Source organism: Apodemus sylvaticus, chromosome 13, assembly GCF_947179515.1.
Source record: "Apodemus sylvaticus chromosome 13, mApoSyl1.1, whole genome shotgun sequence".
Classification (NCBI taxonomy): domain Eukaryota; kingdom Metazoa; phylum Chordata; class Mammalia; order Rodentia; family Muridae; genus Apodemus; species Apodemus sylvaticus.
Genome location: NC_067484.1, coordinates 29,585,461 through 29,600,155, shown reverse-complemented (window position 1 = coordinate 29,600,155; position 14,695 = coordinate 29,585,461). Strand labels below are relative to the sequence as shown.

At 39.8% G+C, this 14,695-nt stretch overlaps 1 protein-coding gene across 10 annotated transcripts in view; it reads left to right on the top strand.

Moving 5' to 3' along the window:
* Positions 1-14,695, top strand: part of Cep192 (centrosomal protein 192) — an 87,454-nt gene that overhangs the window by 30,829 nt on the left and 41,930 nt on the right. For all 10 annotated transcript variants that reach the window (XM_052155885.1, XM_052155893.1, XM_052155892.1 and 7 more), the window contains 5 exons: positions 29-149; positions 3,153-3,321; positions 5,518-6,421; positions 7,934-8,082; positions 11,773-12,003. In XM_052155885.1, coding sequence (XP_052011845.1) covers positions 29-149; positions 3,153-3,321; positions 5,518-6,421; positions 7,934-8,082; positions 11,773-12,003 — 1,574 coding nt within the window. The remainder of the gene's footprint in view (positions 1-28; positions 150-3,152; positions 3,322-5,517; positions 6,422-7,933; positions 8,083-11,772; positions 12,004-14,695) is intronic.

The window sequence follows — 14,695 nt, the reverse complement described above, 5'->3', positions numbered from 1 at the left end:
CTTATTGGAAAATACACCTTTCTCATAGATTTGAAAACTGCCTCTCCTGAGAGTGATAGATCTGGCTTTCAAGACGAGGAGAACTACAGACTATCTACGTCACCGCTCAGTCACTCTTCTCCCAGTGAAATTTCTGGAAACTTCTCAGGGTAAGTGCTTGTCACAACCTTATTTTTATTTATTTCTATTAGGTGAGAATTTCATATAGGCATATAATGTGTTTGATCAGATCAACCCTACTTAATTTAAAAAATGTATACTCTGTATCACAAAATTAAATTATAAAAAAATCAAAAAGAAGAAAAATCTCCCATTTTTAGGTTCATTTATAGTAGTACCTAAAATACTTCGAATTTCTTTTTTTTTTTTGTTTTTTTTTCTTTTTGTTTTTTAGTTTTTTTGGATTTGGGGTTTTCGAGACGGGGTTTCTCTGTATAGCCCTGGCTGTCCTGGAACTCACTCTGTAGACCAACCAGGCTGGCCTTGAACTCAGAAATCCGCCTGCCTCTGCCTCCCAGAGTGCTGGGATTACAGGCGTGCGCCACCTTTGCCCAGCACTTGAATTTCTTTGCTTCAGTTGTTTCCCCACCTTAGTTTATACCGAGAAAGGGTCTTTGACAGAGCCTAGAGCTCTGTTTGTTTATTGAAGCCAGTAAGCTTTGGGCAGCAGGCTCCAAGGGTTCCTCTTATCCATTCCCCATACTAGCACTGTTGATACATACTATCACACCTGATGGGTGTTTTGTTTGTTTTTATTGTTGTATTTCTTTACATGGATGCTGGGGATTCAAACTCAGTTCCTTATGATTGCCTTCAAGCAGTTTACCCACTGAGCCATTTTCCCAGGGAAGAAAAAGTTTATTCCACCTTCCACTGCCAGGTTACAGTCCATCATTGCCGGAAGTCAGGGCAGTAACTCAAGGCAGGAACCTTGTGAATGCTGCTTGCTGCCTAAGTCTCTGACTGCAAGAGTCATGCTTAGCTAGCCTTGTTATACAGTCTATGCCTAGGGATGGTGCCACCTAAAGACAGTGAAGGCAATTCCTCACAAACATGCCCACATACTAACCTGATAAAGAGAATTAAGAATTTTTTTAGGTGATTCTAGACTGTCTTAAGTTGACAGTTTAATGCTAAATAGAACAGGGACTTTCATGGTTTATTCAATTTTTCTAGTATGGTTTAGTGAATGGAATAGTGTTTTACTAACTGATTTTGGTTTTTATTTGTTTTTCTGAGACAAGGTTTCTCTGTGCCCTGGCTGTCCTAGAACTTCCTCTGAGAACCAGGCTGACCTCTAACTCAGAGATCTGTCCACCTCTGCCTCCTGAGTGCTGGGATTCGTGTGTCCAGCTCAGGTGTTTTACTATCTTTTAAAGATATTTTACTTCATGTGTATGAGTATATTGATCACATATATGTAAGTATACCATGTGTGTGCCTGGTGACTGAGGAGGCAGAAGTTGTCAGATACCCTGTGGAGTTCTAGGTACTTGTGAGCTGCCATGTGGGTGCTGGGAATTGAACCCACTGGCTGCAAGAACATCAGTGTTCTTAACCTCTGGGCCATCTTTCCAGTGCCATGTCTTGTTGTTTTAATAACATTGAGATGAAAATTTTTCCTTTAATTTTTAATTCTGTAAATGTTCTCTTTTGTGGCTTCATAAGAGATTGATCAAATGTTTTCTCTATTGAAAGATACTAATAAATGAGCAAATTTGAGTAGCTACTGAAATTTCAAAGCTATCTTTTAACTTTCTCAGGCTATCTTATTTTTTCCCTTATGAATTCAAGCATTATTTCTGAAAAATATTTTCCTGCTTCATTTCCTTCTGCCCTTAGGAGGGAATTCTCATGATAGGATACATTTGTGGAATACATTTTAAAGTTATACTTATGTGTGGTTATGTGGTGGTTGTACTCATTCACGTCCATCATATGCCTCAATGTATATGTGGGGTGGGAGGACAACCTGTCGGAGTCGGTTGTGTCCTTCTACCCTGTGAGTCCTGGGGTTAAACCGAGGCCTGCGGGTTTGGCAGCAAGTGCCTTTACTTGCTGAGCCATCTGAGTTTAGCTTTCTGCTTTTCTTCCCAGATCTGGGCTGGAGGCTCTGTTGTGCCTGATGAAGACCAGAATAAGCTAGAAGCAACACCAGTGTGTGTGTGTGTGTGTGTGTGTGTGTGTGTGTGTATGTGTGTGTATGTGTGTGTGTGTGCACACATGCTTGTGCATGCCTGTGTGTATGTGTTAAATAGATGTGGGTTTCATAGCAAAGACTGTTTTTTATCATTTTGCTTTTTAATTTTTTTTAATATGGGTCCTAGTAATTGATAGCTTTTTTTTTTTTAAAGCATGATCTGCCATTGTGTCACATCCTTAGCCTTCATCCATTGAATTTTTTTTTTAACTTACTATATTGTGAGCATCTTTTTGAGCCAGAGGACAGTATTCAGCACCATGGTTTAGGTTTTTTGTTTCTATTATATGATAGCAATGAAGACAAGCATTCTGCTATAGCCATTGAGCTAATAGCCTCAGGCTTCACAGCATGGGTTTGGTAGTTAAGGGTGTTTTGTTGCATGCTTGTGCCATGCCTTGGTTCATCTTGCACCGCATTCCAACTTCCTACTTTATTATCAAAAAGATACCTTTTATGATGTGTTTTATATTTATCATTAATAGTTTTTTCTTTCTGGATGAATTTCTCAAGTACAGAATATCTGAGTCAAGATTTTTCTAGGTGCTGCTTAATTGTTTAAACAAAAGTTGTTCACTTCATCTGTTTTTATATTTTATTGCCTTACCTATGCCATTTTCTGTGTTGGTTTTGCTCTTTGAAGATAGGGGCTTTTTTTTTTTAATGGTTTTATTAACTGCTGTTTGTCAGGTACTCAATAATTTTTTATTGACTGAATAACTAAGTGTTACATGTCTGTATATAGTTTTACTATTGAAAATGAGACAACCTTTTCTTTAATGGTTGCTTACCAGGTAGGTCAATAGCAGGAGTATAACTGATCATTCTAATTAAAGATAGTAAGTTTGTGGTTGAGTTTCCTCAAGCTTATAGATAGACAGGAGTGGTAGATAGGCTGGAGTGGTCATTTGCTTATACAAAATCTTACACCATGCTTGTACTTTTCTTTCAGATGTGTTCTGGAATCTCTTGACTCAGCTTATCACCAGAGTCCCCACTTAAAGAGTGAGTTGTCTCAGCTGGCATGCTCCCATGCTGACATGAGCAGGCTGACTTACGTGTCTGCACAGGAATATACCTTTCCTGTCACAGCTGCTGCTGAAAGCGCAGAGGACCACAAGGTGGGTGGCACTTGGACTGTTTCTTTAATAAGGCTTTGAGACCAGAAGTATTTGTGATGCTTGACTCAGACTGGAATTCTGGTCTGTTTGACCTCTGTGCTGCTGTTCTGTATCTTTAGAGTGAATTACTGTGTGTATGTATTTGTACGTATGTCTCTACACTCGCTCCTGCCCACTTCAAAAGAAGTATCTTTGACCAAGGTTGAGAGCAGCATTGATCTACAGGTGTAAACATAAGTATTTAGGAGGCACTGTGACAACATGTCCTTTTAGCAAAACACTAGTAGTTTCCTTCGGGCCTATGACCTCCCTAGCCATGGGCTTTTGACCAGGATTATAATATCAAGTATGACTTCCTTCCCTTGGAGCAGCCCTCGAATTCAGTTAAAAAGCATTTGGTTACCCCAATAACTATTAAGCCACTATTGACCCAATGAGTTCTTCTGTCTTGGCAGATCAGTATTGTAGCAGATAGGATCCCCACTGTGTAAGCCCATTGATGACTTTTCTCCTGTGATTGGTATAACATCTGTCAATGAAGACTAGCCAGCAGGGAGGAAGTTTCTGGGTCAGGTCTAGCTTGATTTCCCTATGCTCTGCCACCAAAGTGTGTTGTGTCTTCAGTAATAGGTTCTTATTGTCTAGATATGGTGAGCAGCCAAAGCAGTGGCAGTAGCTATGTTGTTTGGGGAATCATTATGATCTCCCTGACCGTAGGAAAGTATTCTAACCTGGCACTGGAATTTTCAAACCCATATACCCATATCTTCTAGAGGAAGCATTGTTCACCCATGTAGGGCACCTCCACTCAAACTCCTTTTAAAATAAACTTAATTTTTGATTAGCTTACAAAGCAATGGGGTTCCATAAGCTTTTTTTTTTTTTTAAAGGATTTGTTTATTTATTATGTATACAGCAATCGCCTGAATGTATGCCTGAAGGCCTGAAGAGGGCACCTGCAATGACAGATGGTTTTGAGCCACCATGTGGTTGCTGGGAACTGAACTCAGAACCTCTGGAAAGAGCAGCCAGTGCTCTTAACCACTGAGTCATCTCTCCAGCTCCTCATAAGCTTTTGATATATATCTTTAGTTTAAAATAATCCATTCCTGTCCCCTGTCCCCTGAGTCTCTTTTCTCAGCACAGTGTTTTACTGCTGAATGATGGGGCCTCTCTGCTACTTTTTTGGATTACTAGCCCTCTCAAATCCTATTTTCTTCATCTTTGTGAAGGCTTGTGGTGTGAAGTCAGTGCTTATCACTTAGCAGTTTAATCCATGAGGACATATTTTTTTTTGTTACAATTAGCAATTGACCAATAATCTGGACTCTCTTTATATCTTTGTTTTTAAAGCTTTGGCTTGAGGGTAACTTCTAATGCAACCAAAAAATATAATGAGTGAGAGTTAGATGTGCGCCTGGGGGTTTGTTTTAGATTGTTCACCTTGCAGATCTATAGCTATTATTCCTCAGGTAGTATATTATGAGGAAATAAAAAATAACCATTCTGTAGTTTATAAATTAGAAAAGGTGTACTATTTGCACAAATTACTATCTTCAGCTCTTTTTTTTTTTTTTTTTGATTTTTTTGATTTTTTTTTCAAGACAGGGTTTCTCTCTGTAGCCCTGGCTGTCCTGGAACTCACTCTGTAGACCATGCTGGCCCTGAACTCAGAAATCCTCCTGTCTCTGCCTCTGCCTCTCAAGTGCTGGGATTAAAGGCATGCACCACCACTGCCCTGCATCTTTAACTCTTGAAGCATATTTACAGTGTAAACAGATGATGGGTCTGGGAGGACTTGGGTGCTGGCTTGGTACTCATCCCAACCTCCTGTCCATATTGTTTGGTAGCTTGTTTTCCCCTTATCTTTTATTTACTAAATAATTTACTTTATGTTGTTCTTATAAACTTAACAAAGAATCCCTTATCTGAAAAATGTTAGACTACTTTGGTTCTTTATGGCAGTGTTTTAGATGTAATTGGTGTGTAACTTTCATTTAAAACTTTATATAAAACAATAGATGCAGTTCACTCGTGTAAGCCTGAATTTTATATTTGCAGATATTTTTCTTTGTGCACTCTGTATTTCAGGAAACCATGTAGATTTCACATAGAGATTTATACCAGCATTGTTTGAATCTGTTATATTTTGTTTAATTTATGGATTATCAAAGAAACAAAATTTGTCACATTCAGAGTGATCTCACCAGTGAGCTGAGTACCACAATTGTTCGAGCCAGTCCTATTCCACCAGAGGAACAAGCTATGGAGAAACTAAGAGACAAAATTCCGGGTCAGAATGCAGAAAAAGTATCAGTGCCATGTGTTATCCAGAGTAAGTCTGGTTTAGGAAACATGACAGAAACTCCTTTGAGGATCGGATTTGAAGATGGAGAACCTAACTTTACATCCACTCAAGATATTTCTTCCAAAAGTGGGGAATCCTTGGAAGCTGGTAAGAAGGATTCAACATCTGGCTCCAGTGAGCAGGATCTGATTGGCCAAACTCTTCTGAACAAGCCGTGTCTAAACCACCGGTCTGGGCCAACCATACCAAACCTTCCTGTATTGAGCCAGAAGACTGTGGATCAAGGTCAAAGATTAACATCTACTTGTCTGTCAACTGCCAGCAGTGAATCTAGCAGCCAGATTCCTAATCTGGGCACCTCTGGAAACCAGCATAATCCTGCACCTCACATTTCAGCTCATGTTTCTGTTGCTAAGGTGCAGAACCAGCCTGCTGTGTGTCCTGCCCTCTGGACTGGACATTCTCTATACACAGCTCCTGGGGCCCCACAGTATTTGGGGCCAGTCTCTTCATCTGGGAATGCCACCTTGTCACAGTGCCATGCAGGCATGCAGGTCTGTGGGATTTCAGGGTATTCTCCTTATCCTCCTGTTGCACCAGAGCATGTGGCTTCTGGGATGTATTTAGGACCAAATCTTGCCTCTGGATTGATGGCTCCCTCTTCTCTTTATAACCTATGTTCTACTGCTGTACACCAGAACCTGCTTAGCACAGCAAAGCCATTTCCTGTGCAGTCTGTTGGTACAAACTGTGAAACTGGACCATGGGACTCAGGGATGATGTCTGGATTTGGTAAGATGTGTTTTCTTCTCCAGTATTGCTTGTTACTACCTAAAAGTTGAATTTTTTTCAAATGGGTCCACAAAGCTAGTTTGTTTGAAAGAAATGTTGGTTGGAATTAATTTCTTTAATTTTTTAATCTTTAATATTTATTTATGTATGTGTGTCTTTATGAGTGTATGCACACACATACATGTGCAAGTGCCCACAGAGGCTAAAAGAGGTTATTGGATTTCTTAGAGCTGGAGCTGCAAGTGCTTGTGAGCTCTCTGCTATGGGTGCTGGGATTTGAACTTGGTCCTCATTATTGAGCAGCAAGTTCTCTTAACTGCTGAGCCAGCTCTCTAGCCCCTTCCTTTAGTTATTTATTTTTTCCTTTTTAAAAACACTGTATATCAGATTGGCCTCACACTTACTCTGCAGGGAAAATGACATTGAGCTTTTGATCTTTGTATCTCCACCTCCCAAGTGATGGGATTATAGGCATGCATCACACAGTTTATTTTGGGCTCCTTCCTTCCTTCCTTCCTTCCTTCCTTCCTTCCTTCCTTCCTTCCTTCCTTCCTTCCTTCCTTCCTCCCTTTCTTTTTTAAAGATTTATTTACTTATTATATGTGAGTACACTGTAGCTGTCTTCAGACACACCAGAAGAGGATGTCAGGTCTCATTACGGATGGTTGTGAGCCACCATGTGGTTGCTGGGATTTGAACTCAGGACTTTCAGAAGAGCAGTCAGTGCTTTTAACTGCTGAACCATCTCTCCAGCCCCTAGGTTATTTCTTATAAGCTCTTCCTTTGTCTTATATTGAGAGCCTCAGAATGTTTCTATGAAGGGATTACTGAATTTGACTAAGAAGAGCAGTAAATGATATGCTGGTAGTTTCCTAGGTCGTCTTGTCCCATTGTTTTTTTTTTTTTTTTTTTTCCCCTCTGTACTGGATTTTGCTATTCTCCTAATTAGGAAATGTCCTCTTTAGGACCATTTCCCAGAATGAGTTCCCTTCCACTGGTTCTTCATGAGTGTGACACGGTGGTAGTGAGGAGCAGGACTCTGCTCTCATGCACAGCCTCCTCTCCTGATGACAGACATTGGCTCTGTGGAGCTGGGGATTGTCCATACACTCACCTGAGTGAGAGGATAGGAACAGGGCTGAACACAGTGCTGTGAAGACGCTGTAGCCAGGCACACCCGGAAGTAGAGCCTCGGGAGCGTCTCACCTGTCAGTGGCTTATAACTTGGGAGGGACAAAGAGCCTCACTGCAGCAACAAAGTTCTGTCTCTGTAAATTCGCTGTGTTTGGTTAGTTTTACTTGTGTTGTTTGTCCCAGAGCTATAAACAAGACATAGAAGTTGTTAGTAGCTTCCACTGAGACCTTTTTATGTCAAGGATTCTTACACTTGGGGCATTTATTCTATAGCTCTTGGGTATAATCAGACAATCGTATGTAATCATTTCCTTTTAACCATTGGTGCTTTTAGTCAGATGTTTAGTGTAACTTGCGTTTTGACTTACTCTTATGCAGGGAATGCCAGAGTACCTGAGGAACTGAGGTTTCCTCATGCTTGCTGTGTAGGTATTGCTTCACAGACCCTCCTTAGTGTTCTCAACCCAACTGACCACTGGCTACAAGTCAGCATCAGAGTTCTCAGTATTTGTGTGAACGGTGAGAAGGTAAGTTTTGCTTTATCTTCTTATTGGACTTCACTGTTGTACTTTGGTTAAAAAAATTAATCCATTTTTCCTCCCAGTTCCTGCTCCCATAATGACAAATCTGAGACTAATTATTTATTATTAAATGCCTAGGCTATAACTTTTGCTCATTCCCTGACTAGCTTATAACTTATTTAACCCATTTAAACTATTCTAAGTCTTCTGAATGGTTAGTTACCACTCCTTCAGTCCTGACCCGCTACTTCCTTCAATCTCTCGCCTATCCTGAGTTCAGTCCCCCGCAGGTTTACTTTCATCTCCTTTTATTCTCTCACCCTTTCCCAGAAGCCTCTCTTTTCCTCCTAGTGCCCCACTCCCTGTCTCTTACCTCAGCTCATTGGCCATCGGCTTTTTTATTGACAGGTGTTGCTTTTAAGAGATTCTCTCTACACGTTAATGATGTGCTTGACTTCTCTTGCTCTCCTTAGAAAATAGCAGAGTACTTTCATCCATTGGTGATGCTGTATACAGACTGAGTATTGTGGCCCCTCTCTCCCTAACTACTCCTACAGCCACCCCTCTTTTCTTCCTTTTTCTAGGTGATTACATTTTTCTTTTGAAAGTTTTTTTAAGGTTTATTTATTTTTATGCATATGAGTGCTTTGTCTGTCTGTCTGCGCACCAAAACTGTGCAGTGCCCATAGAGGATAGAAGAAGGTGTAAGATTCTTGGCCCTGGAGTAGTAGACAGCTTTAAGCAGTTATGTGGGTGCTGGGACCTGAACTCAAGTCTGCTCCAAGAGTGTTCTTAGCCACAAGACATCTGTCACTCGCCTTTTGAAAGTTTCTTTTTGAAGTATTAGACTATTCTTTGATACATGATTCTACATGTATATGATCTGCCCTGATCACCATCTGCCTTCCCTGTCTCACCTCTTCTCACCTGTCGTTCTCTTTCCCCTTGCAAGTCCCTTTTCTATATTCATTTTTGTTTTGTGTGTACTGGCTGGTTTTGTGTGTCAATTTGACACAGGCTGAAGTTATTATAGAGAAAAGAGCCTCCCTTGAGAAAATGCCTCCATGAGTTCCAGCAGTGGGGCATTTTCTCAATTAGTGATCAAGGTGGGGAGGCCCATTGTGGGTGGTGCCATCCCTGGGCTGGTAGTCCTGGGTTCTGTAAGAGAGCAGGCTGAGCAAGCCAGGGGAAGCAAGCCAGGAGGAAACATCCCTCCATGTCCTCTGCATCAGCTCCTGCTTCCTGACCTGCTTGAGTGCCAGTCTTGACTTCCTTTGGTGATGCACAGCAGTGTGGAAATATAAGCTGAATAAACCCTTTCCTCTCCAACTTGCTTCTTAGTCATGATGTTTGTGCAGGAATAGAAACCCTGATTAAGACAGCATGTATTTCACTGGTGTTAGCCTGAATGGGGTGTGACCTCAGGTTTGGAACTATCCATTGATTTGTGTAGAGCTCGTGCGTAGGTATACAGCTAAAAACAATCAATCTATGGCTAGCCGATAATAGTTCAACAGGGAAAGGAGGGGCCCATGAAGACCTCCCCAATTCATGGTTGGCCTTGGTAGGTCAGTCTTAAGCAGTCCCAGTTGAGGCTGCCGGCAGCTGCTGTGAGGTCAATCTGCAGTGGCATGCCTGGAACATAGTAGTTTTCAGCCTTTCTTCCCACCTGTTACATTTTTTTCTGCTCCCTCTTTTATAACATTCCCTGAACCTTAGAGGGATTGGTATAAATGCCCTTCCTTTTTAGGGCTGAGATCTCAGCTGTCTTTTATTCTGAGCACCTTGAGCGGCAGTGAATCTTTGTATTCATCACTGTTCTCTGCAAAGAAAAGTTTCCCCGAGTAAGGCTGAAGATAGCATTTGTCTCTGGGTTTAGACCTGAATATTTAGCATGTAGTTTGGTACCATGTTAAGCTAAACAGTAGTAGTGAGTTTTCCCAGGAAGACTTAGGACCTCCCTTATAATGAGTTTATCTGGTTTACAGTATCTTGTGTGAATTTCCTTTTATTATGCGGGTCTCAGTTTAATCTGAAAGTGGTGATTCCCTGCTAACAGTCATGCTGCTCTTGGATGAGTGGCTCAAGTGCCTCTACCCACAGAATCATCTTACTGGCCTCATTTTGTTTTTTGTTTGTTTGTTTCTTCTTCTTCTTCTTCTTTTTTTTTTTTTTAAATAGACTACCTATGTAACTCTACCTGGCCTGCAGCTTGCTATGTATATCATACTGCCCATAATTTTTTTGTGGTCATCCTCTAGGTTTGCCTTTGGAGTACTAGGATAATTAATGCATGTATGCCACCATGCCTGGCCTTTTCACTCCCTTGCTTATGTCTGTGGTGCTCCTGTCTCTCTAACATACATAGAAATACAAATGCGATTCTTTTATTTCCTGCTTATAAATGGTGGGTATGTGCAGAGCCATTGCATATAGCAGACATGTGGGCTGCAGTTAATTCATTTTGTTTGTTTGTTGTGAGGCTAGGTCTCATGTACCTCCAGCCAGCTCAGACTTGCTAAGAACCCAAGAATGAATTTAGACTTTCGATCCCCTTCTTTCTACCTCCAAAGTGCTGGGATTAATATGCAGATATTGTTATGCCCAGATTTTTTTTTTTAAATTTTTGTTGCTCACATAGAACCCAAATGAAGAATTTTGGATCACAGTCTTTTTTAAGCCCCTGTTGTAACAGCATTTACATTGTAAGACATCTAAATATATTTTATAGTTTTCATCGTATCAATTATTATTTCTCTGATGTATAAGGTGTGAGTAGGGAGGGTAGAGAAAGGGTTTATTTTTGTTCACAGTCCCAGGGTGTGTTCTACCATGGCAGTAGTTCAGGGCAGTTGGAGCTTGAAGCAGCTGGCTGGGTCATGTTCATAGTCCACAAACAAAGAGCATTGAATGTATGCTGCTACTCAACTCTCCTTCCACATGTAGTTCAGGATCCCAGACATGAATGGCACCACCTACAATGGGTAGGTCTTCCCACTTCACATAAAGAAATGAGGATAATCTCCTCCAGCACATCCTGATGCCCATCTGCTAGGTAGATTTTGTAGTTGACAGCATTAACTATCACCTCTGCGTTCTGTCTCTTACTTTCCTTACTTTCTCATCTGTTACCAGATCATTTAATGAGATAAAATAAAATAACTGGCAGAAAGGATCGTAGGTGGAAGGTGAGATTTGACACTGCATGTAGAAATAGAAATCATATCCTAGACAGGCTTCTGAAGCTGAGAATTCTGTGTTGAGTGTTCTTTTTAGAAGAGTAAAGGTACAGGCAAATATGTTCACTTTAAAATCTACTAGAAGTGGATCTAGTTCTTACGTAGTGAGAATGGATTAGTTTTCACTTATAGATTCGGGTGGGTATATGTGTACCATAGTACAGGTGTGGAGTTCAAAGGTCAACTTGTAGGCATTGGTGTTCTCCTTTACCAGGTGAGTTCCAGGGTTAAACTCAAAGTTTGTATTAATTACCTTTTACCAACAAGTCCTTACCAGCTGTCAAGAAGCTTTTTGCTTTTGGACTGATTATACCTTTCAATTAATGAGTTACAAGAGGTTTTCTTTAACATGTAATGAAGGTTAGATTTTATAGTTTGACTGAAAAAGAATCTTAAACTAGAAACTAGCCTCGAAAGGTAAATCCATTTCTAACATATTTCCTTGCTCTGTTTACAGGTGGATCTTTCAACCCAAACATATTTAGTTTTCAAGAATAAAGTCGTAATAAGACCTCATGCCACAGAAGAGATAAAAATTCTTTTTATCCCCACAAATTCTGGAATTTTCAGATGTACGTTCAGTGTTGCTTCTTGGTCATTTTCAGCAGATGCTGATACAATAGTGCAAGCAGAAGCTCTGGGAAGCAGAGTTACTCTTACTGCCATTGCTGAAACCCCTGTTATTGAGGTAACTATCTGTAAAGGAGTCTCATTTGCTAATGTTTTAATAAAGGAAGAATTTGTGGGCAGATTTGTCACAGTGTTTCAAGCTAAATCTTAGTTGTTTCTTAAAATTTGTTTCTTTAGATTTATTTACTTTTGTGTCTGAGTGTATATCTGCATGTATGCCTATGAGTGTATATCTGCATGTATATATATGAGTGTATATCTGCGTGCATGTCTATGCCTCCCTCTCTTCTTCCCTCCCTCCCTCCTTCCTTTTTTTTTTTTTTTAATACAGGCCCTTACTGCACAGATCAAGATGGCCTAAATATCCACTTGCCTCTGCTTCTCTTAATTCTGGGATTAAAGGCTTGTACTACATTAGCCCTTATTTTCTTATTCCAAGGTTTGAAACTACTGTTTTTTTTGTTTTTTTGTTTTTTTTTTAAATAGGAACTATGAATAAACCTACTAAATGAATTATAGAGTATAACATTAAGCTATTTTTATATGATTTCTCTTGTATACATACTTATCAGAGTTACAGTAGTTCCTTTCTTCCTCTTTCTCCTCTCTTTCATTGTCCCATGTTGGAATAATAACTATTAATTAGGTGATGTACCTGTTGAGATGCAGGCAGGGATCTTGGTTAATTTGTCATTTATCACTTAATTTTGCAAAGACATAGTGACTAGAGGTGTGGTGGGTGAATGAAGGACAAAGCGGCCTTCTTGAGAGATAGGATTGAGGAGAATCTTTCAGAGATTTTTCGTAGTTCATGTTTTTGAAGGGAATTAGTTCAGCTGTTTATTTTGTTGGAGAGGGAGAAGGAAATGAACTTGGAGATAGTCTTAAGAACTCCATCACCTCTGCTGTGTTTGCCATTTGCTAGGTCTAGGTTTTCAGCTTTGAAAGCTATTGATACAAGGGGCCGCCTGTCTTGGGCAATGTAGGATACACAGCTTTCCTCCTGGCCACTGCTCATTAGAAATCAGTTACTGTCTCTTTCCCTAGTTGTAACAACCAAAAATGTCTACAGACATTCTCTATTTTTGCCTCTTCAGAAACTGTTAGGAACCATTGAGAAAGAATGTCTCTAGTTTTCTGCAGGTCAGCATACTTCATCATGCAGGACTTTTGGACTTGCCCAAGAGCAGCTTACATTTTTTAGCAGATGTGAAAAATTATGACTGCACAGTATTTCAGATTTCCAGGTCATGCCACCGGTGCCTAACATCAGTGGTTACTTTGCATTGTGAAGCTGTGTCCCAAACTGAGGGACCTGCTGTACTCACCTGGCAATCTCAGAAATGCCAGTGTCATATGTGTGAACTTTGAGTTTAAAAGGCAACTTTGAGAAGTGCCGTAGGTAGGTGTAATAAGATACAGTAAGTCAGTGTACACTAGACCATCCGAGGTACTGTCTTAGAAGCTGGGACTGAAAATGAGCCATTCTTTTATTGCTTTTTTTAAAGTCTCTTTTGACCAGGGTTATCATTCTGTCATTTCTCTTTTGTTTGGAATCTAATTTCTTTTAACATCCTTTTGTTACAATGTCTCTTTAAAATTCAGCCAAATTTTTTCCTTCCTTTGTACATGTCTTTATTATCCCAAGAACATGTTGTGGAAATGCAAAGAAGGTGTGAAAGGCTCTGTGTGCCTCAGCTGAGTCTAGGCTGGTGTGGCCTAGACTCAGACTCTGATGTTCTTGTAAACAATCTTTTGAAACATACCCATCCTTGGGAAGGTTCCCTGTTGTTTTTTGAACAGAATTTTCAGGTGGTTTTAAAAACAATATTCCTAGAAAGGACACTCTGAATTTCAGGACTTTATGTGTGGTGTTTATATTTTATTCCAGTTTTGCCTGGCCCACAAGGAGCCTAAAATATACTAACTTTGGAAAGTGTCAAACCTCAACTATCTTGGAGAACCTCTTGACCTTTATTGCCCATTGTGGAATTCAGCTTCTGTGTGCTAATATATCTTTTGTTTCCTTGTAGGTTCATAAACTATAAAAGAAAAGCTTATGTGTTTTAAATATTGTATAAAATCTCACCCAATTTGTTAGGTTGTTCTCTAATGTTAAAGATAAATCAGTCTTTCCATCGTATACACTCATTTTTAACCTTTGATATGTCTTATCATTTTAAGTTTACATCATTTCAAATACTTGTTTTTTTATCAGACTGAATCTGAAATACACCAAGATCTTCATGAAGTTGTGAAAGGAATTAAGGAGTTAATCTAATGATAGAACTAATTAAAAGGTTTACATTTTATAAAATGTTGGTCTCATCTTAAGATCTAATAGTGTTTTCAAAGTAGTAGTAGCCACTTTGCCTTATTCTGTAGTATATTTGGATACATGGCCTACTTTAACTCTTAGTTTTATAGATAATGATAGAGTAAAATGGAAAATAGAATGGGAAAACTTAGGTATAAGTTTATCCATCATTCTGACTCTTTTTTTTTTTTTAGCTTCATATTTTTTTATTTACTATATTCTTTGTATACATTCCAAATGATTTCCCCTTTCCCAGTTCCCCCTCCCTCAAATTCCCATTAAGTCCTCTTCCCTTTGCCAGTTCCCCAATCACCCCCTCCCACTCCTCTGTCCTGGCAATCCTCTACAAAGCTGCATCAAGTCTTTCAGAGACCCGGGCCTTCTCCTTCCTTCTTCTTGGAAGTGATTTGATATGTGCTTTGTGTTTTAGGTA